Genomic DNA, 25,622 nt, shown 5'->3' on the forward strand with positions numbered 1-25,622 from the left:
TCAAGCTGGAAAGTTCTTAGAACTTTTCTTTCAGAAAGCAAATTGTGTCTCTCTGCTCCTCTGAGCTACATAAAAACCAGAATAAAATCTCCTACATGTCTTGGTTTGTATAAAACTGTAAAACAACTTTAAACTCATAGGCGGCCATTTTTGTTCATGTCCCACAGCTGTATGGATAGTGATATCACAAGGTCGACCTTTTGCTCTGTTCCGTTCATTCATACATTATACGGTGCAAAATCAAGTCATTTGTGCAACTGCGATTCGTCAGCTTCCTCCGTGATCTTGCAGGTGCCCAGTCTATCGTCATCAGTGCTACTTCTGCAGAAGCAGGGTGTTGACATCCTTACAGAAGAATGTCCAACATATCCTGCCTGTGCCCTTCCTTCGCCTGGGCTTCGGTTGTTTCCCAAAGACCTTTATATGTTTGTGAAAGAAAGAGTAAGCACTGTTCTTGACTTTAGTGTCCGTTTAAAACTAGCGGCACCCGTGAGGTCTTTCAACACCATAGCTCGACTCAATCTGTCAAATGCATCTGGAGAGAAGCAGTGAGAACACACCTTACTTAGGAAGTTGTATGTGTCCACAAGCAATTGCCCACTCCCTTCTTCTCTTCTTGTCCCTTGGAAAGCTGTGTAGACTAGCATCACTCCCTTCTAGACTACTGATTGCACCGAAAAACAGTAGGTGGCATTATTACCATATATACCCAAGGGGGAAACTTTTAGGCTCAGGGGCCACATTGACTTTTAAAATTTGAAAGCCAGGCCGGGTCAGCACAAGATTCGAGACATATATATATAAAAAAAAAAAAAAAAAAAAAAACGCATTTGTAAACGGCACATATCAGACTCACCTGACATTTGGTTTGAAAATAAAACCAGTTTGGTTTTGAAGGCCCTGTCATTCCGTTGTATTTCGTGGACAAATCAGTTTTTCCCTTGTAGCTTCATGTCCAGCTCATTCATGTGTGTCAGTATGTTCACATTAAAGGCTATTTTCAACCTTTTTTGAGCCCCAGCACATTTTTTACATTTTTTGGAGCACACCACCAACCAAAATGACACATATAGTTTTAATGTATGTTTACCAACTTAGTGTGAAACCTGGGGCTGTTTTGATGAACACACAATGGATATCCTGGCAGTAATGGTAGAAAGACACACAAGAAACTCTTGCTCAAGCTTTACAAGCTGGCAGTATTAATAGTGTGGGACAGTGTGGGACTTTTTCTGATTTTGCCACGAGTTCAGCAACAAGGTAGCTAGCTTTGAGGGCTCTCTTTTTTACCTTTGTGGTTTTCTCCAAAAAATTGCCTGTTTCTCATTAATTGTACGTAAGCGTACAAAGTAGTCCATCAGCTTGTTTTGAATGGAAGGGTGATTCATTTGGAGATGCAGTTTAAGCTCGCTTGGCACCATGGAACTATTGTCGGTGCCGTTGCATCCCCGGCACTTTACCCTCTAAGCCGCACGTTTGCGCAATCGCACACTGCTCCAGCGTTCTCCCAGTACAGCAAATCTATGCTGCACACAAAGTAAAATCCGAGCTGAAATGTAAATAAAATGAATGCGTTTAATGTATTTACAGTTGTGTGTGGAGAAGGCTGGAGCAGTGCGCGATTGCGCTAACGCGCAGCTTAAGAGGAAACACTGAATTCCCCGGTAAAAGTGAATCCAAATGAAAGATAGCTTTCACTGAATTGCCTCGGGCTCACCGGCTTTTCTTTTCTCTTTTGTCCATCTCCATCACTTGCTCGTCTTGGTGTGATCCTTAACTGCCACTGTCGCACAGCACTAACTCTAACATTGACCTCTACGTCATTGCATCACAGACGTGACATTCAACGATCTCTCACAGCAGACTACTGTGCCGCGGTACACTGGTTGAAAATCACCGGGCTAAATCACAAACCCGGTCTGTGTCATTCAGCTCAGGAAAATTCTCAAGTAACTTCAAAAATGAAATACTCTCCTGTTTGAGCTCTCACATTCATTGATCCAATCATTCACGTCAAGTATGAATTCTGTACTGATCTTTGGCCAGATTAAAAATACCAGTGGACCGGATGTGGCCCACGGGCCGCAGTTTGCACACCCCTGATATATACTGTACCAAGCTAAATTAATACTCTTGGAAAGCCAAAGATAACACAAGCAACCTCGATACGTTATCAACCCAGCATTGCACTAGTTAAACAATGGCAGTGCCCCTGGGTTGAAATGTGTTACAAATGTGATTTTTTGTAAAAAATTTCTTGCATTTTTTTTACAACACATTCCAGTATCCCATGGTGACATGAAATCAAGAAAATAAACTGCACATTAAACAAAAAAATGCATAATAAACAAAAAAAAGGGCACGCAGACACGATTTACAAGCACTGGGGTGAAAAGATGACAGAGATTTCAGGGCATAAAATCTGAAATGTGTAGATATGAACTGTGCATCTGGAAAAAATAGCTGAAGTTTCTGTACAGTTGAGTGCAAACTAGACAGTGTATAATACAATAGCAGCATGACCTTACCATTATGCAAAAAAATAGTATTGCAACAAGATAGTAGTCAGGGTCCAGAGTGGTTTGGGGATGAGAGGGGGGACAGGGGGAAGGAGGTGGCAGAGTTCAGTATCCTGACAGCCTGTTGTATGAAGCTATTTGTGTGTCAAGTGGAATGGGCACTGAGGCTCTAGTACAGGGGTGTCAAACTCATTTCTCATGGCGGGCCACATACGGCCTAGGTAGATGTCAAGTGGGCCGGACCATTAAAATAATTGCATACTCAGCAATAAATAACCAAAATATGACATCTTTCCTCTGTTTTGGTATAAAGAAGTACAAGGACATGAGGAAAATCTTGGAATTTAATGAACAATCCCTTTACAAACCATTTCATGAAATACCTCATATTTCCTTTGACAAAAGTGCAATTTACTTCTATCATTCCCATGTATACATTGCAATCATGTGATCATGTGATCCCACTGATTGTATAAAGGCACAAAACTTTAACAAGTAATTGGTATTGAAAAATATAGTATTGCACTTTAAGATTAATTGAGACTTATAAAGACAGGGATTTTTAAACAATTTACACATATGCATATAAAATCTGAATTGAATCCCTGCCTACACCCTACATACTAAAAAGAGTGCTATTAAATGTGTAAGGAAGAAAGTAAACTTGTGTAAACTTCATACCTGAAACACGCATACTCATACAATACATACTGAAAATGTATGGAGTTGCATGAAAATTGAATTCCACCATACTCGTTTGTAGTGAAGCTGGTGACTAACTTTAAATTGCACATTTTCGCTAGCAATTAGCTAGCTGGCTTTTACCGGCTATGGGTGAAAGTGGACCGTTGTTTCCTCAGACCCGCCAGCAGTTCGGCGGGTTATCTCTTCTCAGTTGTCTTTGCAAGCTGTCATATTTTTCACTCTGATGAGTCTCGTAGTGGCGCCAAATATTATATTCCTTAACTACCGAAACTTGTTGCAAACACGCTAAGCACAAAGGTTTCCCGTGCGTCACCGTAAATAAATAGGACGTAGTCCATTTTTCTTTGAAAATTCTACACTCTTAAACTATTTTTCTCTGTTTTGATAACGACATTTTGGCTAATGAGGGCGTAGCGGGGAGGCGGAGAACAGGGTAGGAAAAACGTCATAACAAGCAGCAGGTGGTGCATTGATAACGTCTGCTGATTGGTCTGTCTCAGTGATGCGGATCGTCTTCTACTCTGACCAAAATAGTGCGCCCCTAGCGGAAAATTATTGAATTGCATTGAATTAAAAAAAATAAATCCTTGTCTTTTATGCTTTTTTTCACTTTCACATTATCCTGTTGGCCTGGTTGGTTCCGGCCCGCGGGCCATATGTTTGACACCCCTGCTCTAGTACCTTGTCCTTTAGGGCAGGAGGCTGACCAGACAGCGTGCAGGGTGACTGGCATCACTCACAATGGGGCAAGAGTCATTGAAGCTGAATGGGGCAGGTTTTTTCGCAGTTACAATGACGGTGGATTGGAAATATGATGGAACACCTGCCTACCGAAGGGAAGTGTTAAAGATGTCTGTGAAGACATCCTTTAGCTCCACTGTGCAATCCTTCAGCATATTAGCAGGGATGTTGTATGGACCTGTATGAAGAGCTTTCTCTTCATACTGCCAGAAGAATAATGCAGACCATGGTTATGGGGGGGGGGGCTTTGCATTACATTACAGTGATTTGGCAGACGCTTTTATCCAAAGCAATTTCAAAAAGTGGCCAGTGGGGTCTTCTGTGAATGTGTGTTGTTTTGTGCAGAGATGATGTTGCAGAGATGTGGGACAGGTTTATAGTCCATAATGGTGTGGATAGTCTTCCACAGGCTCTGCGCATCTCTGCTGTCCTTACAGTGGCTTGCTATCTTGTCAGTATAGTTCTGTTTAGCTTTCCTGATGCCATGCCACTGGTTGGCTCTCCCTGCTCTCAGGCTATTTTCGTCCCTGGCTCTGAAGATTTGGTCTTTGGCCCTCAGCAGCCAACGGACATCTCTGTCAACCATGGCTTCAGGTTAGCCCAGGTGATGATGGTTTTTCTGTGGGACACATAATCAATGTATTTACTGATATTAAAAGTAAGTGTCTGTGTACTACTCAATGTCCATGTGTTTGTTGTGTGTGGGTGCCTGCTTGAACATTTCCCAGTATGTATGTAGATGTGTTTGCTTAGCTTGAATACAGTGGAATACAGTATTTTCTCTCACTCACTGTCACTCGGACGTTTGAAATTTCAAACCATTGTTGACTAATATGTCAAGTTTGCTCTCAAAATGACAGGGAAAACATGCAGGCCAAAATGAAATATTAAGATGAACAAAGGATGTTTTGAAAAGAGTGGGAGAGTTTATTGTTTTTATTATTGAAAACAATGGCAAGGAATTCTTTGCGCCACTTCAGTTCACATGGTACCAACATCAACCAGGAATTTCTAAAGAGGACTGAACCTCATAAGCACACGTTGGTAAGTTTGAAAATTTAGGCAGAAAGGTTGTTCAAAACATTCCAGAACACTCTTGAGATGACTGTATCATATTAACTGGCTTGGAAGATTGCATTGGCTAAACGGCCATTAAGGCTAGTAATGTTGTTACTGAGTCAAACTAAAACGAATGGTATCAGACATCCAACAGTCACATGATGTTGAACAGAAAATCAGACATTCATATGGCAATTGAATCACACTTGCATACCCACCTTCAAGCATGTGAGTATTTTAGGGTCACATTGGATGAGTGTTGTGAAATACAAAACAAGCCTCAACTGACAATATATGCATGGTCTATGTCATACTAATGTGGGATAAAAGAAGAACTCCTTGATATTGTGCCATTAAAAGACAGAACCCACGGAATAGTAATGGAAAAAAAAACAATGGTAGCAGCATTTGCGTAAGCAAATCTGTCCAAACAGAAACCAACTGCAAACGCCATGGATGGAACAGCAGATCTGTGTGTGAACAGGCTTTTGGGGCAGTGCAAGGATGACCAGACTTTTGTTCCAACCCTTTGAGTTTTGGAAATATCACTGTAGCATACACAGGGAGCAATATGTGGCCGAACTATTGATTTCAAATTTTGGAATTCAAGAATCTCTTCACTAACCTGTACAAAGGGCTTTAAGATGACCAGCAGCTGAAATGCACTGTGAGGTGACGGTCAAAAGGCAAGGTACTTTCTTGTTTCTTTGAGCTTTAGGATCCCATAAAATTCAGAGGGGCAAGGGAGGGGCAAGAACTATCCTGAGGGCTCAGACATCCAATGGATTATGGATCTGGCCTCTTTGATCAACAAGCTATGACACTTGAAGAGACTGAACCTGCAGGGGAAGTTAAAAATCAAGTCTGACGTGGTGCAAAGTGTGTTTGCGTTTACCACCAAACAGCTGTTTAAGAAACATATTCAAAAGACATATTCATTTAATGCATTTTCCCACTTTGCAAGAAGAGTCACCTGCACTACACCCAAAAAAAGCAAACATCCAGACATGTAAAAATGGTCAATAACCTGTCCAAAAACTTTGTGACCCAGTTCCTTGATCTGAAAATGAAAAGTCCTGAGATTATTTCCTTCTCAATGCTACATCTAAACGGACAGCTTTAAAGTTGCGCTGGTCTAGATGAGGCTGTGGCTTAGTTGGAGATGATCAATCTTTGTGAAAATGGTCAACTGAAAACCTACTTTAAGGAAAGGGACCACTGAGTTTTGGAAAAGTGTGCCACAGGAAGAATACTACAAGGTCAAATGGGCTGTGCTTAAGACTCTAAATGTTAAGGTTGACATTTATATGCAAGTCTGTGTTCTGTACACTGAAACGTGAAATCTAAGCCTTGATCTGCTCTGACAGACACACGTGAAAGAATTGCTTCAGGTGGCAAAAACTGACTATAGACCAGATTTAAAAAGAATTGTTCAAGGCACAAAAAAAACAGAAGTTGTGCAACATGCATGGTAAGTGGAAAATACCGTAGTTTCCAAACTATAAGTCGCAGTTCTTTTCATAATTTGGCCAGGGGTGCGACTTATACTCTGGAGCCACTTATGTGTGAAATCATTAACACATTACTAGTACCGGTATATCATTTCATATGTTATTTTCACACTAAACCGCAAGAGGGCGCTATAGGCCTGTGTTGATAATTTCAACATTGGTGAAGGACTTCACAAAAATGGCACACAAAAGAAAATCGTATTCTGCAGATTGCAAGCTGCAAGTAGTAAAATATGCAGCTGAAAACAGTAATCGAGCTGCAGAGTGAAAGTTTTTGAGTTAGCGAGAAGCTTGTAAGGGACTGGCAAGCGTAGGTGACTCTAACTGAGATGAAGAAAACAAAAAAAGCCAATCGCGGGCTAAAAGCTAGGGGGCCACAGCGAGAGGAACGACTTCGCACATAGGTGCTTGAACAACGTGCTGCCGGGAGAGGCTTGTCAACAGTGCAGTTGCGTCTCCAAGCCCAAGTATTTGCCAAGGAGATGAATATCAATGACTTTGCAGGAGGACCTTCGAGGTGTTATCGCTTCATGCAACGCAATCGCCTCTTTATCAGAGCAAGGACAGCGATGTCCCAAAACCTGCCAGCAGACTTCCAAGTCAAGGCAACAGTTTCCATGAGTTCATTGAGAGGCATGTAAGTGAGCACAGCGTAACACCCGATCATATTATTAACATGGATGAGGTCCCCCTCACGTTTGACATTCCCATGGGCCAAAGTGTTGCAGAGAAATGGCAAAAGAGTGTGAATATAGTAATAGTAACTATTCTTTAGGGCACGCAAAGCTCTGCTTGTGATGGATAGCATGCGAGCGCACATCACACTACAGATCAAAGAGAAATTAAAAAAATTCAACTCCATACCTGCCATCGTCCCTGGAGGCTTAACCAAAATTCTCCAGCCACTTGATATCTCCGTAAATAGGAGCTTTAAGGCAGTCTCTAACCTGTGGGAGCAGTGGATGGCGGGCGGAGAGCCCAGCTTCACGGCAACCGGGAGAATGCGCCATGCAACTTTCCTGGAAGTAATTGAATGGATCGGCAAAGCATGGGCTTCGGTGACAACCGAAACCATTCTGGCAGGATTCAGAAAGGCTGGCATAGTTGGAACTGCAAGTGACGATGAGTCTGACGTAAGTGACGTATAAGAGGAGGCGCCGCATCTTCTACCTCCAGAACTGGTGGAGTTGATGAAAAGTGACACAGAGGATGAAGATTTCATGGGATTTTAGTTACCAGGTATTTAGAGTGACACGGATGGTTTTGGTAAACTTCTTGGCACGTTATTTATGCTATAGTTATCAGAATAACTCTTTATATGTTATTTTAACATACCAGGCATGTTCTCAGTTGTCTCATGTAACGTAAGCATATCATTCAGCCTGTTGTTGCCTCTATTCTATTTTTATTTTAAATTGTTCATCATTTAAATTTTAAATTACATGTCTGTTCTTGGTGTTGTATTTTATTAAATAAATTTCCCCCCAAAATGCGACTTATACTCCAGTGCAGCTTTAAATGAAGTTAAGTGTCGGACTTTGTGTAATTCAAAATTTTGACACCAACCAACATTTTCACTATTACTACAAATGAATATTGTCTCCAAATATCGGTTATCAGCCTCCTTGACAATTGTCAATCAGTATCAGCCCTGAAAAAAAAAAAAACACATCGTTCAATCTCTTATATTACAGTACATTACATTTACATCTGGATCAGCGGAGGTCTGTGTGTGAGAGAGTGATAGGATGGGATGGGGACAGTTTATATGTGCCCAAGAGTTTGCAGGAACAAAGAGACAGTAACAGAAATGGAAAGTATGTACAGCTGGTCTGGGTGATTAAGGATAGAGAGGAAAATGTATTGACAGATACTATAAAAGTGATGGGGAGATGGAAAGAGTACTTTTAAGAGCTCATTAATGAGGAAAATGAAAGGGAAGCAAGGGTAGAAGAGGTAACTATAGCAGACTACATAGTAGCAGAGATTAGTAAAGGTGAAGTGAGGAAAGCATTGAGGAGGATAGAGAGTAGAGGATAATTGGTCCTGGTGATATACCTGTGGAGGCATGGAAGTATCCAGGAGGCAGTGGTAGAGCTTCTGGGTAAATTATTGAACAGGATCTTAGAGATTGAGAAGATGCCTGAGGAATGGAGAAGAAGTGTGATGGTGCCCATTTTTAAGAATAAGAGGTATGTGTAGAATTCGGCAACTATAGAGGGATAAAGATGAAAAGGCATACAATGAAGTTACGGGAAAGAGTAGTGGAAACTAGACTGAGATCAGATGTTAGCAACTGTGAACAGCAATATGATTTCACGCCTAGAAAGAGTGCTACAGATGCAGTATTTTTTTTAGAGAATGCTGGTAGAGAAGTACGGAGATGGTCAGAAGGAGTAGCATTGCTCTTTTATAGACCTAGAAAAAGCGTGCAACAGCATGCCAAGAGAGGAGCTTTAGTATTGTATGAGGAAGACTGGGGTGGCAAAAGAAATATATTAGACTGGTGCAAGACATCTACGCAATGCAGCCTCAGGGCGGCACTGGCCCGTGTCACTCCAAGCCTGCCTTGGGGGGGCACGGAGCAGTGTCTCCCTCTGCCGGTCCAAAGCCCAGATAAATGCAGAGGGTTGCGTCAGGAAGGGCATCCGGCGTAAAACTTTTGCCAAAACCAAACATGCGAGTCATGCCTGAGGGACTATGGGGAGGTGTCAGGGTACAAGGTGAATGAGGGGAAATCAGAAGCAATGATGATAACAGGATGCTGGCCGACATGCTTGGATGGAGAGGTTAAATTCAAGTGGTCAAAAGGGGGCTTCAGATACCTGGGAATCATTCTCACACACGACACAAGTCAGCTATATAAGGCAAATTATGGTAAACTAATTTCTCAGATCAAAAATGACATGGAAAGATGGGAGGTGCTTCCTTTGTCCTTAGTTGGGAGGATAGAAAGTATCAGGATGAATGTCCTACCTAGAATGCTGTTTCTGTTCAATGCTCTGCCTATCACTGTTCCTGTATCTACCTTTACATCACTGGATAAGCTCATTTCCAAATATATATGGCAGAACAAGAGGCCCAGAGTGAGATTGAAAATACTCTGTGCACCCAGAGATAAGGCCGGATTGGCTTTGCCACACTTCCGAAGTTACTACCTGGCAGCACAACTTGGAAAATTGGTCTCATGGATAAAGATATGGACACAAGATGGGTGCATATAGAGCAAGGTTCAGTTAAAAATGTGTCGCTTTCGACTCTCCCTTTTCTAAATTCAAAAGCAAGACGTGGACTTAAGATACAAAATGAATATGTCAACCATACACTTAAGGTTTGGGAAAAGACAAGACGATTCCTGAATCTACCTCTATCCCTATCAAGGGCAGCAAAAATAACAGCAGCAGGTGACTTTCTGCCAGCAAAGATGGACGGTGGTTTCATTAGATGGGCAGGGAAATGTTTAATCACAATAAATCAGTTATTTGAAGGAAGAATTCTGAGGGCTTTTTCACAACTTCAGGCAAAATACGACATTGACTCTAAGGATTTATTTCGATATTTTCATATTCGACATTATTTGATGACACACAAAGAATGGGACAATATTAAAGAAGCTTCAACTAATTTTGAACAATATTGGATTGAGATAGTTGAGAACAAAATGAACATTAAAAATACAATATCAGATATCTATGGCAGGATACGTATGGACACTTTAGTAGACACACTGGATGTGAAAGCTAAGTGGGAACTGGAATCTAATGCCGTGATTGCTGATGAAGAATGGGAGAGTTCTTGGTTGCCCTGGCAAAAATGTTTAAGCAGCCCAACATGGAGGGAGTTCAGAATAAGGAAGTTAAGAATAAGGTATTTTAAAACTTCCTTGATAATGGCTTCTTATGATAATAACTGTTCTCCCCTGTGTTAAAGGGCTGTGGCATAACGGGGGACTTCTTCCACATCTTTTGGGACTGCCCTAAACTGATGAAATTCTGGGAAGAGGTAAAAAAACAAATAAGTGAGATTTTAAGATTAAACAGACCAATTGATCCAAAGCAATTTATTATGGGTACAGCATCAACAAGCGACCTAAGGAAAAATCAGGTGTTTACGCTTAGAGTTCTTCTATTAATTGCACATAAAATGATCACAGTAAACTGGCTCAAACCCCACCCACCTACCCTGGACCAGTGGCGTCAGACTTAAGGATGTAAACTGCATGGAACGCATAACAGCAAACTTACGACTTCAGACGACAGACCTATATCTTAACAAATGGGCATCCATTAAAAAATATTTGGAGAGTTGAAGATATTATCTCTATTTGACTGAGTTAGATGTTTTTTTGTGTTTTTTTTTAGTTTTATTTTATTTTCCGCTTGCTATAGAGGAAATAAGTGACCTATAAAGAATAGTGTATAATGTATATCTTGTTATGAGGTTTTGTAAGAAGGCGTATGACTCTGCAAAGGAACCTGTTCTAATAAATGTTAAAAAAAAAAAAAAAGAAAAGTACAGAGAAGGCCAGAGGGATTTGCATTGCGTTTTTGTAGACCTAGAAAAAACATATGACAGGGTGCCAAGAGAGGACCTCTGGTATTGTATGAGGAAGTCTGGAGTGGCAGAGAAGTATGTTAGACTGGTGCAGGACATGTATGCTAGCTGTGAGACACTTGTACGGTGTGCTGTAGGGGTAACAGAGAAGTTCAAGGTGGAAGTGGGACTCCATCAGGGATCAGCTCTGAGCCCCTTCTTGTTCACAATGGTGATCAACAGGCTGACAGATGAGGATAGACAGGAATCCCCATTGACCATGATGTTTGCGGATGACATTGTGATCTGTAGTGAGAGCAGACAACATGGAAGAGGAAAATCTAGAGAGGTGGAGGTATGCTCTGGAAAGGAGAGGAATGAAAGTTAGTCGCAGCAAGACAGAATATATGTGTGTGAATGAGAGGAACTCGGGTGGAACAGTGAGGCTACAGGGAGTGGAGATCAAGAAGCTGGAGGATTTCAGGTACTTAGGGTCAACAGTCCAGGGCAACGGAGAGTGTGGAAAAGAGGTGAAGAGACGGGTCCAAGCAGGTTGGAATAGGTGGAGAAAAGTGTCAGGGGTACTATGTGATAGAAGACTTTCAGACAGAATAAAAGGAAAGGTGTACAAGACAGTGGTGAGACCAGCGATGCTGTATGGACTAGAAACTGTTACAATGACCAAAAGACAGCAGGCAGAACTAGAGGTTGCAGAGATGAAGATGTTGAGGTTCTCTTTGGGAGTGACCAGGATGGATAGGATCAGGAATGAGTCTATAAGAGGAGCAGCACATGTCAGATGTTTTGGAGAGAAGGTCAGAGATGTCAGACTGAGATGGTTCGGTCATGTACAGAGGAGGGATAGAGAATATATTGGTAGACGGATGCTGGAATTGGAGCTGCCAGGCAAGAGGTCTCGAGGAAGACCAAAGAGAAGATTTATGGACGTAGTGAGAGAGGATATGAAGGTAGTTGGTGTGAGAGAGGAGGATACAGAGAATAGGGTTAGATGGAGAAGGTTGATTCGCTGTGGCAACCCCTGACGGGAAAAGCTGGAAGAAGAAGAAGAAGAAGAAGAAGAAGAAGAAGAAGAAGAAGAAGAAGAAGAAGAAGAAGAAGAAGAAGAAGAAGAAGAAGAAGAAGAAGAAGAAGAAGAAGAAGAAGAAGAAGAAGAAGAAGAAGAAGAAGAAGAAGAAGAAGAAGAAGAAGAAGAAGAAGAAGAAGAAGAAGAAGAAGAAGAAGAAGGTGCAAGACATCTATGCAAGCTGTAAGACAGTGGTGCAGTGTGCTGTGGGGGTTACAGAGAAGTTTAAGGTGGAGCTGGGACTCCATTAGGGATCGGCTCTGAGCACCTTCTTGAGAGGTAGATGTATGCTCTGGATAGGAGAGGAATGAAGGTTAGTCACAACTAAATATTGTACAAATATTTGTGTGAATGAGAGGAACCCAAGTGGAAACCTGACGTTACAGGAAATTGGGATGATGAATGATTTTAAGTACTTGGGGTCAACAGAGCGAAGAGTGGAGAGTGCGGAGGAGAGATGAGGAAACAGGTTCAATAAGGTTGGCACAGCTGAAGAAAAGTGTCAGGGGTAATGTCTGATACAGAATCAGCCAGAATAAATCAGCAATGCTGGTCTCACCACTGCAGTGACAAAAAGATATAGCTGGAGGTAACAGAGATGAAGCTGTTGAGGCCCTCTTTGGGGAGGGAAGAGGATGGATTAGATCATGAATGAGTCCATCGAGGACAGCACGTGGTAGATGTTTTGGAGAAAAGGTCAGAGTCCTAACTGAGATAGTTTGGTCATGTTGTCGTGTTGAGCAAGACCCTGAACCCCCAACTGCTCCCTGGCGCAGTTCCTTAGCTACCCTCTGTTCATGGTTCATCCATGATGGGTTAAATGCAGTGGTTACATTTCACTAATGTTGTGCTCTATGTGACAGAGGCGTTTCTTCTTAAGTACTAATTATTGTTAGAAGTGACCTATTTTCCATACCGAAGCGGATATATTTAAGGGTATCCACCTATGAGTACAGAATATATTCTTTTTTTTCAAGTTGTTTTAAAATTTTGCTGAGCTGTACTTTCAAATCAATGAAATGAACCAGAAACTGAGAGGATATGGACCGGACAATTTATTTGAGGACATGACCTCTTAATTGTTTGTATACTTTTTTATTTTTATTGCTTCTTGAAAGTCTGTATTTTGTGTATCTCTGTCTAAAAATAAAATGTATTACTACTATTATTTCCATGCACAGTCAGTTACATTCTTTAGCTTGTGTCCCTCACCTCAAGACAGGCACCCAGACAAGTTCCTGTCTTGCCTTGCCTGTCTACTGTAGTGTGTCCAAGTCAAACTAAAGATACAATTCATCACAACATCAGCCTCAAGTTGGGCTCTACCACAGTGGCCCCTAACAAAGTTACAAAAAACCTCGGCGTCATGATCGACGATCAGCTGTCATTCTCCAACCATATTACTTCAACTGCCCGGACCTGCAGAATTGTGCTGTACAACATTCAGAAAATCAGACCCTACCTGACCCAACAGTCGGCACAGCTATTGGTTCAGGCCATGGTCATCTCCCGCCTGGACAACTGCAATTCCCTCCTAGCTGGACTACCTGCTTGTGCAATAAAACCACTGCAGATGGTACAGAATTCTGCAGCACGGTTGGTATTCACTCAACCCAAAAGGGCTCATGTTACACCTCTGTTCATCCAGTTGAACTGGCTACCAGTAGCTGCCAGGATCAAGCACAAGGCCCTGACCCTGGCATTCAAAACCACCTCAGGAACAGGTCCAGCATATCTGAACGAAATGATAAGACCTTATGCTCCCAGCAGAGAGCTGCGCTCCTCTAATACAAACCTACTAGCAGTACCTTTTGCTCGCTCTAAGCGATCTCAGGCAAAACTGTTCTCAGTTCTTCTACCTCAGTGGTGGAACAAACTTCCAGAAGCAACAAGACTAGCATCATTTATCTCAACCTTCAAGAAACAGGTAAAAACTGTTCTCTTTCAGGACTTTTTACTGCGCTGATGCCCCATATCAGGTTAGGCAGCAAGTTAGGCTATGCAGTGTGTGTGTGTGTGTACGTTTGTGTATGTATTTGTAAAAAAAATTAAAAAAAAACTCACTAACCCAAGCTTACTGTTCTGTATATTTCCTGTGCATCGTGTATTTGCAAGTGTATTTGCAGTCCCTATGTCCTCTATTTTAAGTCGCTTTGGATAAAATCATCTGCCAAATGCAATGTAATGTAATGTAATGTGTGTTCTCTGCAGATAGGCATGCGCATATGTCCACACCCACATATGTGAGCAAAGGCAAAAACATACCTCCTTACTGAACTCTGACCAGGCATTTACAAAGCCACTAAGGGAGATTTGGCTAATGCCTGTCAGCCAGTTAGTCAGGTATGAGGATAAAACATGAGCCTGGGGATAGGTCCCTGTACCACAAATGAACAATCAAGCAGTTTAACATTACCATTGAATCCAGGTTCCAAGGAACAAGCATGACTGACATATGGAAAAAAGACAAAACAAACAATCAGTAAAATAGGAACGTTAATCAGACTCAATCCATGAGATCACACTGGGTCCAAGTCAAAGTAACAGAAGTACATTTGAAGACTGGTCTTAAAATTGGACATTGAAGGTACGTGTCTCAGGCTACCGTCAAATTGCAGCTTGCTTTCAATTCACTGCAAGACTCCCTCTCTCAACTTAAGCTAGTCTTCAACCCAGTAAAAACCAAATTTATGTTGTTCACCAGAGCTAGAGTTGTCAATTCCTCAACACTCCTCATATCTACTACTGATGGCTCTGTTATAGAAAGAGGTTATCACATACAAATATCTAGGGCTTTGGCTGGATGAGAAGCTCTCGTTCAAAGCTCATATTGACAACCTCGCCTCCAAGCTTCAGCAGAAGGTCGGCTTTCTGTATCGAAACCGATCTAGCTTTCCAATGATTAGGAGAAAGAGAGTTGTGGAGGCTGTATTCATGTCAGTCCTAGACTATGGTGATCTATAGGCATGGATCTTCATCTACATTGATGCAGCTAGACTCTGTTTATCATTCTGCTCTTAGATTTATCACCAGTGATAGCTACGACACTCACCACTGCATTCTTTATGACAAGGTTGGCTGGCCCTCTCTTCCACTGAGGCGTGATTACCACTGGTACTTCAAAGCCGTCAGTGGCAAACTTCCCTCCTATATCTCTTCCTACTCGACTGGGCTATTGGTACTTTCGAGACCAGATCCAGCTGTTGGCTTACTCTTATGGCTCCGCTTGCGCGCACGGATCTGGGTAAAACAGCCTTTTGTATTGATGCCCCCAACACATGGAACACCCTGCAACAAACCCTAAAACTAGATGCCCTTCCCTCAGCCGCTGTTTTTAAACACTTGGTTAAAAATGTATGTACTGCCAATTGCACTTGTTTTTAGTTTTATCCACTGCCCTTGTACTTTTTAATCTGATCTCATTTTTACTTGTTTCGAGTTTTATCTACTGCTTCCGTACTGTCTTTAATTTAATCACATTTGCACCTGTTTTTAGTTTATCTACTGTTTTTCTTTAATTTGTACTGCCAATTGCACTTGTTTTTAGTCTTATCCGCCCCCTTGTACTCTTTAATTTGATCTCATTTTTTCCTTGTTTCGAGTTTTATCTACTGCTTCCGTACTGTCTTTAATTTGATCTCATTTTCACCTGTTTTTAGTTTATCTACTGTTTTTTAATTGGATCTCATTTTATTGTTGTGCTGTGCTCTGCTTTGCTTGTAAACTTGTCGACCCTGAAAATGAGGGAGACCTCAGTGGTCTTACAAGTATTAATAAAGGTTTGAATTGAATTGAATTGAACTGACCGAGGAAAGGATTCCATAATATTGGAGGCATGGTTGAAAAACCTGTCCCCCAAAGAACAGGGATCAAGAAGTACCTGGTCATACAGGCAACACATTGGTGGCTGTGTATTAGGGGTGTAAATCAGAGCCATCATGGCGATTCGATCCGATTCGATTTCTCAAGGCAACGATTCGATCGATTCGATTTTTTTTTCGATACTTAAAAATGCCCAACGATTCGATTCAATACTATCTTTTATAACTACGATACGATTTTTCAATATGATTTTTTTTTTAACTATTTCAAATTTTGAATAAATCAACGGAAGCTGTAATATCATATATTTTATTTCAGAAAGATATATTGAAGAGCCTTTATTTAGCCTTAAATGAAAAAGAACGTACATGTTGGGAATGTATGACTGGCTGAAGTGCTGCCGAGATGGTACGTTGTATCTGGGCTCCAATATTTCGAGCAGGTAGCTAAAGCCCTCGTTCTCCAGCACGCTCTACGGCCTTGCGTCTTCACATATGAAGAAGGCAATTGCCTTCAATATGTTTTTGGCCCTTTTCGAACTGCTCGGTAACTTTTGTGGGAAAAATGTGCTCAGCTGGGCAGGGCGCTGTGCTTTTTCTGAACATTCGCCTTCAACAACACCATGCCGTCTTTTCAGGTGAGCCGACAAATTAGAAGTGCTGCCACAGTAGCTAACTTCAATTCGACATTCTTTACATATCGCCACATCCTTTACCAATTCTTTCCCGTTTTTGCGGAAGCCGAAATACTTCCACACGAACGATTTTAAACCTACAGGAGTGAGTAAGTCCGCGTCCTTCTCAGCCATATCAATGTCCGCCTCCCGAATGTTTAAATGTGAGTGCTATGCCAAAGAGGGTGTGTCCGCTGAAAGACTGTGCTGAAAGAGGGTAAGGGAAGCGAAGTAGGTGGAGACAAAGTAGGTTACCGCCACCCGCAGCACGGAGTGAGAATTACGCCTCAGAGTAGACTAAAAATAGACAGGTAAAATGCATACATGGATCGATACTCTTGCGGACGTGTCGATGCATCGGATCGTCAGCTGTCGGATCGATATATCGATACATATCGATTTTTTTTTACACCGCTACTGTGTATCATGGCTTGAACAAAGGAGGCATCTTATGGCCTCAACAACATGTTGTTGAAGCTCATGACTCTGGAGAGGGTTACCAGACATCTCTGAATAGTGTAGTCTCCACCCCCATCCACGGTCAGTCAGACTGTGTAGAAATTGAAGAAACTTCTTTGTTAACCTACAAAGTAGTGGTCAACCAATAAAAGATAACTCCAAGAGCAAGGTGTGTACTAGTCTGAGAGCGGACACAAAGGATTCCATTGTAACTATCATATCATAACTCATATTATAACCCTAAGCAACTGAAAGCCTGTCTCACATTGGCAATCGACGATATTTATGAGTTCACCATCAGAAGAGCAATTGTGTGTATGGCATTGTAGCAAGTTACAAGCCACTGCTCTCCCCTAAAAAATTGTCATGGTCTACAGTTTGATTATAATCATCGGGACAAACCAGAAAGATACTAGAAGAATGTTTTATGGACAGATGAAACCAATTTTATACTTTAATTGAGAGGCATTATATTTGTAGAGAGGCAAACAGTGAAGTCAAGCATAGGAACTTTATCCCATCTGTTAAACATGGCGGTTAAAGTGTACTAGTTTGGGCATGTTTTGGTGCATTTGGGCATGGACAACTCAGCATTACTGATGGAATAATGAATTCTGGAATATCTATTGGACAATTAAACAGGAAAATGTCAAGACATCTCTCGGTGAAATTAATCTAAAAAGACAGTGAGACATGCAGCAAGGCACTAATCCTAAACACACGATTCATTCCACAAACAATGGTTTTAGAAAGAAAATGTTCTGGAATGGCTTAGTCTGATACCTGACATCAATCTTATTTAAATGTTGTGAAAGACCTAAAGTGAGCAGTTCATGGGAGGAAATTTATCAACATCCTGGAGTTGAAGCTAATTTGTAAGAAGCAATGGGCTACATTGTCTGAGTAAGTATTAGCAGCTGGTACTGAAAACTGAGAGCATGGTAATCTACTTTTGCCACATGCTGCAGATATGTAATTGGATCATTGACTAAATACAAAATTTTGTCTTATTTGTACAACCAGGCTTTTTAAGGCTGTTTTATGTCAGATTTATCCAAAAAGATACAAAATTCTAAAGGGTTCATAAACTTTCAAGCACCTATACACTTATAGTTTGTAAGAATACAAATTCAAATTGGAAAGAAAACCTTGAAAATAAGGATTTATTTGTTTTATAACACAAAAGGACAGATCTTTTGTTTTACATTCTCTTTAAAGTTTGTGAAAAGTAAATGAAAGAAGACTTTGACTTGTCATACTTGTAACTGACATGACTTATATTAAAACAGACTAATATTAAAAATAGGCTTTCTCACATGGTGGTACTTATTTTTTTCCCCCCCACACAGATCATTCCTTGTCCCTCAGCAGCAGATGGACCACCACCAACAGCAGTTTATGTTCTTGCTGTTGCTATAGAAACAGCATGACTGCAGCAATATCCATACTGTTTTCATTTCTACATGCTTCCATCTCAATCAAATTATTTCCAGGGAAACTGAAAACGGCTGTGTAATATTTGAGGAGGCAACAAAACATAAAGGTTTGAATGGACTATTTTCATAAATGAAACAATATCCAAGACCTGCTTTTTTTCAAAGCACACAGAATAAGAGCCGTGCAACAAAGGTGACATGCTTCTAATGAAATTTCATTGTAGAAAAAAAAATCTAGAAAATTTGCCTCTCCTAGTCAACATCACACTTTTAATAATTGAGAGGTGCAGCAGAAACTGCAGTTCAGTCATTTTAAGGCTAGTTGTTTGGGTGGAGATGTATGAGAATTGCAGGTATAACAGTCTAAATTGCTCCTGATTTGGTTTGATTTGAGAAAGTTTAGTCCTACTCTTAGTGTCAGAGAAATACTAATGAAACAGTAATGAATAAGCTCATGCAATCCTTAAGAATGACCAAGTGTAGTGGTTGGTTGGGTTGCTAAAACGGATGGATGGATGGATGGATGGATGGATGGATGGATGGATGGATAGATAGATGGATGGATGGATGGATGGATGGATGGATGGATGGATGGATGGATGGATGGATGGATGGATGGATGGATGGATGGATGGATGGATAGATAGATAGATAGATAGATAGATAGATAGATAGATAGATAGATAGATAGATAGATAGATAGATAGATAGATAGATAGATAGATAGATAGATAGATAGATAGATAGATAGATAGATAGATAGATAGATAGATAGATAGATAGATAGATAGATAGATAGATAGATAGATAGATAGATAGATAGATAGATAGATAGATAGATAGATAGATAGATAGATAGATAGATAGATAGATAGATAGATAGATAGATAGATAGATAGATAGATAGATAGATAGATAGATAGATAGATAGATAGATAGATAGATAGATAGATAGATAGATAGATAGATAGATAGATAGATAGATAGATAGATAGATAGATAGATAGATAGATAGATAGATAGATAGATAGATAGATAGATAGATAGATAGATAGATAGATAGATAGATAGATAGATAGATAGATAGATAGATAGATAGATATTTGTTACTGGAGTTGGTTAGTTTTGGTACTGGACTTGGTTGGTTTTGGTACTGGACTTCTGTGCTTATCACAGATTGTCCATAACAAACACCATGTTCATGTCCATGTCCATATGTGCACTTGGCACCAACACACCTTAGGCTGCAGTTCTTTGATGACCTTGTGGTTGTGTTGTAATGCTTGTGACTGCATGTCCTGGACACTTGGGTGAAGAGAGGGGCAGAGCTATCACCTGATCACCACCTGGTGGTGAGCTGGCTCCAATGATGGGGGAGGATGCCGGTCAGACCAGGCAGACCCGAACGTAACATGAGGGTCTTCTCGGAACGTCTGGCAGAGTACCCTGTCAGAGGGAGTTTCAACTCCCACCTCAAGCAGAACTACAACCATGTCCCAAGGGAGGCAGGGGATACTGAGTACAGATGGGCAATGTTCCATGCTTCCATTGTCAAAGCAGCAGACCAGAGCTGCGTCCATAAGGCGGTCGGCGCCTGTCGGGGCAGCAACCCTTGAACCCGCTGGTGGACACCAGCAGTGAGGGATCTCGTCAAACCGAAGGGGGAGTCCTATCGGGCCTTTCTGGCCTGTGGGGCTCCGGAGGCAGCAAACCTTGGCTGAGGTTGTCTTTTGATAAAAGGTGAAACATCCAATGAGGCCAGGGGGCACACAACTAATGTGTCGTGTGTGAGTTGCCAGTTGGTCATGCTCCAAGCCAGCCCCACCCAAGAAACAAAATCCCCCATCCAGAAGACAGCTCCAACACCAGCATAATGAAGACATTTGCAAACCCCAGCAGCATCTGTCCCTTTGGATTTCCATCCTGGATTCTAACCTGCCCATTACTTCTTCATCGCCTCTATTGCCTGCACTTAAATGTCCAGTGAAGCCTACACTGATCACCACTCTTTCATCCAATAGATATTTTGCATCATGTCACACCAGAATCTCCTCAAATCCCACCAAACAGTTCAAACATACTGCCCCCTCTAGATCACTTATTCTCCATTTCTCTTCATCTCAATACAAGGGCAACTTAAAATCTGCCCATAGGTTTCTGGCTTTGCCACTTCTTCTCTGGCCTTGGACTTCCAGGACACAGAGTATATCTACCTTCTCTCTTGGCATGGCAACCAACTACTGCCTTTCCTTCATTCTCTCTGATTCTGAACTCGCCTTCCTCCTGTCGTTCTTTGACCCATGGTACTCCAATTTCCACTGGCACCCTGAAGGTTGGTAATGAGCACTCAGGACTTCATTAAGGATTAAAGTCATACGTGCTAATTCGCCTATTTAGGCATGGCATAATTTCCACACTGGTATTTTCAAAACCACCCTGCTCTTTTTTTTTTTTTTTTTTTTTTTTTCCTCTGTGTTTTTTTTTAATTTTTTTTTTTTTTTAATTTTTAGTTTTATTTTATTTTTCACGTGCTATTGAGGAAACAAGTGACCTATAAAGATTATTGTATAATGTATATCGTGTTATGAGGTTTTGTAAGAATGTGTAAAACTTTGTTAAGGAACTTGTTCTAATAAATGTTCAAAAAAAAAAAAAAAAACACCCTGCTCAAGGCATCAAACCCCAACGGAGAAGACATCTCCAGCACCAGTGTTGTGCTGGTAAACGAGGGATTCCAACATTTACTCTGAGCAAGCATTCAAATAATTTTACTCACTGCTATGATATATGCAATTCTCAAGGTTGGTACATAAAATATGGCGGGGAAAATATATCAGTATTTGTTGGGAATTGCCTAATGGTTACATTGTATAATAGAAAATAATTTGACCATTTTTATGTTTACATTCAAAATCTTGTTCTAATTGGTTCATCACAACCATCAGCCACTAGCCAGATATGGGACAACTTGATTTAAACTTTGGGCTTCCTCAGATGGCTTCCTCTACCTATTGCAACACAGTCTCTTACTCACTCTTTGGGCCGCTGAAAAAACAGCCCTGTTGCTTTTAGATGTGCCTTAACTCTGGGCTACAGGTCAATTTCCCTCATTCGAGAGAGCTTACACAACCAAAAACAAGATGGAAGTGAGAACAGACAGAAAAACAACAGACAGAAAAAAATATCTTGGACAAAGAAAGGATGGGGGAGAGAAAAGAGAGAAAAAGAAAAGCAAGGACCAGATATCCTGAAGATTTTAACTCTCACCATCTGGTGTTAGCTTTAAAATTAAAATTTGATTGGATTACTTTGCCTCTTAAAATACCCAAATACATGATTGTTGAAAATAGTGCTGCTATAGCATGAGGCGGACTTAAGTCCGCTTCTTGCATCCCAACAGCGTTTCCTCATGGGGAAAGACATGGTTTAAATGGATGTGATATAAATCTTACTGAACTCCTTAATTAGTGAGTCCTCCAATTAACTTTACCACTAACATTTTAAAATCATGATTATCAAGGTAACAGCAAAGGTCCAAACAATAGCGACATAGCGGTACGGAAGAGATGTATTTTCACAGTTTATACCGTCAAATGACAATCTTTCCTTTGCTATTTGCTTAAATACTGTGATCCAGGGGGGCCTTTAATGGCATATTAACAAATTAATCAAGTGAGAATGCAGGAATATTATAATTTTTAGAATGGATACAAGATTTCCACAGCCCAAAGGGATCATATCAATAACAACTCAATAAGATATTTGCATTTATTTCACTTCCTTCTACATTACTTTTTTTTTACTACCACCAGATGGCATACTGTAACAACAGTGGTAGATTTTAGATGTTCTAAAATCAAGTCACTATCCACGATACAGCCAATTTAATTAGTGGAAAATAGACATCACATACACTATTCTTTATGCTCACTCAATTTTCGCCTCGTCCGCTAAAGATCAGAACCACCACTTGGTTTCAAAAATCTTAATGTGTCCCTGTAGCCAAAAAGTTGGTCACCCGTGACTACTATAGCTCCAGAAACTGAAACCTTTCAGTGAAAATGCTGAGCAGATATGCCATGCAATGTATAATTCCCAATTTCTCAATCAGAACAATTGTCTTCAATGATCTTCAGAAAGAAAACAAAACAGAAAGTGAAGACTCAAATAAAACAGATAAGTTGCTATCATAATCATCTTCTTTCAATTGTTAATTGTAATTGTTATTAAAATGTTTCCATTCATTCATTAGCGCTACAAGTTATGTTACATTAGGGTCGCTGGGTTGCTGGAGCCTACCCTAGCTGTTGTATGCTGTTCAACATATGAAATGTTGTTTATTTGTGATCGATCTATTATCTACCACTTTTTCCTGCACTTAGGGTCGCGGAGATGCTGGGGCCTATCCCAGCTGTCTTTGGGCAATAGGTAGGTTACAACCTGGACCAGTTGCAAGCTGATTGCAGGGCCACATATATAGAGACAAACAATCGTTCACTCTTCTGGCCAATTTAGGTTCTCCAGTTAACCAAATGATTGTTTGTGAGCTGCGTGAGGAAACTGGAGACCCCAAGGGATAACTAGCCACAAGAACATAGGGAAAACATGAAAACTCAGCACAGAAAGGACCCAGTCAAAATCAAACCGGGGACCCACCTAAGAGACAGAACTTGTTAGACCACTGCCCTACCATGATGCCCAGGAAAATAAAAAAAAAAAGATCCCTCACACACCCCGCTACTATTCACACATATAAATACATACATAGGATTTAGCTGATATGTGTGTGTGTGTCATTAAATGTACTTTATTTTAAAAAGTATGTTAGTTTATATGAATATCGTCACCCTTTTAAAATAATAGCCAAAGTCATCTTTTCAGATTTTTCAGGAAACACAAAAAACTGAACCACTTGACACACTCTTGACATGGGTAATTTCTACTAAAGGGGTAGAATGGCACAATCTGTTTAATGAGGATGTAGGCAATTTTGCCAGAGGTGGTCCGCATCGTGAGGAGATAATGTAGGCAAAAAAAAACATTTTTGTAAAAAAATGAATTAGGCAATTATTTTAATAGGGTGACAATATGTTAATATATTCCAAGGCCATATGGCCAAATTTAATTACTTATAACCTAGGCCTGAAGTGAAAACTGGTTACCTCGCAAATAACCTGTAATGGCAGATTCTGTCTCCGTTGAACTCCACGGTCTGTTTGGAGGTTTGGTTAAAAGGGAGGAGCCGCCTTCTACTTTACCACGCCCTTAAGCCCTGATGAACACATTCCTATCCTCCATTACACCAAGGCAACGAATTATAGACATAGCGAGAAGGCTGTTGAAGATGGCCAAAACAACCTGCTGACTAGAATATGAAGACTCCGAAGTATGCAACAATAGAGTGGTGCATCCAATACTATTGATGATAATGACTCTTTATGAACACAAATAAGCAACCTTGTTTATGTAACAAAACAAACAACTACGCATCCAAAAATTCAAGTACATCGTACTCTTCATTAGAGAGCCCTATAAAGAATAATTTCTTCTCGTGTCCTCTCAATATTGTTAATAAGCAAAATTGGGAAGAGTTCTTTCGTTATGTTGTTTTTCTCTACATGGCACTCATAACAAACAGATAAGAACGCCCCCCCCCCCCCCCCCCCCCACACACACACACACCGATACATCTGGAAAAGGCATATTAATGTCGCTATCAACATGATAGCGTTAGCTGTGAACTCGTACACAGAGCCATCAAGGACACAATCACAAGTTCCTTGTGCCGGGCCACTATTTTGACAAATAACAACAATAGTGCACTTTCTAAAAGTTTACATAATGTCACAATAGATGTAAAACAATAAAAAGTTTACCACACAAACGTCCCACGGAACTGGCAACGAGCTAGGAAGGCATATAAGCGAGCTAGCAAGCTGAACCACATCAAAACGTTAAGCTCACATAATGATTGTCGGCCGCGTTCCTACTTACACGACGCTTCTCGAAATTATGGAGGACACCATTTTCTGTCTTTTCGCGGAGAGCTGTGTCAGAAGCAAAGGACCGTTCTGACCGCTGGTGACGTTAACGGCTTGTTGACGTGTTCTTCGCTTCCTCGTGCAAAACTTTAATGCGAGACCTGTACTTGCTAGCTCTATGAACTTCACCAGCTGAACATTAGACCACAGTCATGCTGTTGTCTTATAATCCGTAACTTAGGCAAAATATCTCTATGACTATGCTGGCTAATACCCCCGCCTCTCCAGTACTCCCCGTGCCTCTCCCTTGAGGGTTTCTCCTCCTTTCTTTCTTCTGCTTCCTTGTTCTTGGCACCAGTCTAGTTCTTGGTCTGTCTATGACGTCACCCGCCGAGGGCTGCTCCGAAGCTCATTGGTTGTCTCGATTTGTCGACAACAACGCCAGATAGTCACGGCTAGCATGACATGTTGTGGGTTGCCTACACTCGCGTGTTTTTGTCGTCTTTTTGACAACAGGCGACTTCTGAACAGCGACGGGGAGAAAGCAAGGGGTTACATTTTTCTAGCTAGTATAAATATATAGGGGAATTAATACTCTGGCATATTATTGCGTTCCTTCTCGGTCTGACAAGAACACAACTTGTGTAAATCTATGCCAGTGGTTCTTAACCTTGTTAGAGGTACTGAACCCCACCTGTTTTACATGCGCATTCACCGAACCCTTCTTTATTGGATCGAGGCGCTATGTAGCTATGTAGCGTGATCACCTGCAGCCAGTGGGCTGCAGGTGATCACCAATTCACCAAATCACCAATTAGTTGGGCGTGTGTCTTGACCTCCGCCGAACCCTTGAGACTGACTCACCGAACCCCTGGGGTTCGATCGAACCCAGGTTAAGAACCACTGATCTATGCCAAGCCTATACAGACATGATCAATTACTATATGGGTTATCAGTTCACTCAATATGACTCTATATCCCTCTATATGATCAAATTGGATTAAATTGTTGTACTGAGATCAAAAAATACCCTTGTAGTTTTTTCATAGTTATGCAGCCTCAGAGGGGCAAGGGTCAGTGTCTCCCTGAGCCGGCCCCA

At 41.0% G+C, this 25,622-nt stretch overlaps 1 protein-coding gene across 2 annotated transcripts in view; it reads right to left on the reverse strand.

Moving 5' to 3' along the window:
* Positions 1–24,875, reverse strand: part of reep3b (receptor accessory protein 3b) — a 62,955-nt gene extending 38,080 nt beyond the window's left edge. The window contains exon 1 of one of the 2 annotated variants that reach the window (XM_086140848.1): positions 24,537–24,875. In XM_086140848.1, the coding sequence (XP_085996974.1) occupies positions 24,537–24,568 (32 nt within the window). In that variant the 5' untranslated portion in view covers positions 24,569–24,875. The remainder of the gene's footprint in view (positions 1–24,536) is intronic. The other variant, XM_086140847.1, reaches the window with a different exon arrangement.
* Positions 24,876–25,622: the final 747 nt, after the last annotated feature.

The sequence above is a fragment of the Fistularia commersonii genome, chromosome 33, assembly GCF_037954325.1.
Source record: "Fistularia commersonii isolate RoL2024-O1a breed Wild chromosome 33, RoL_Fcom_v1.0, whole genome shotgun sequence".
Classification (NCBI taxonomy): Eukaryota; Metazoa; Chordata; class Actinopteri; order Syngnathiformes; family Fistulariidae; genus Fistularia; species Fistularia commersonii.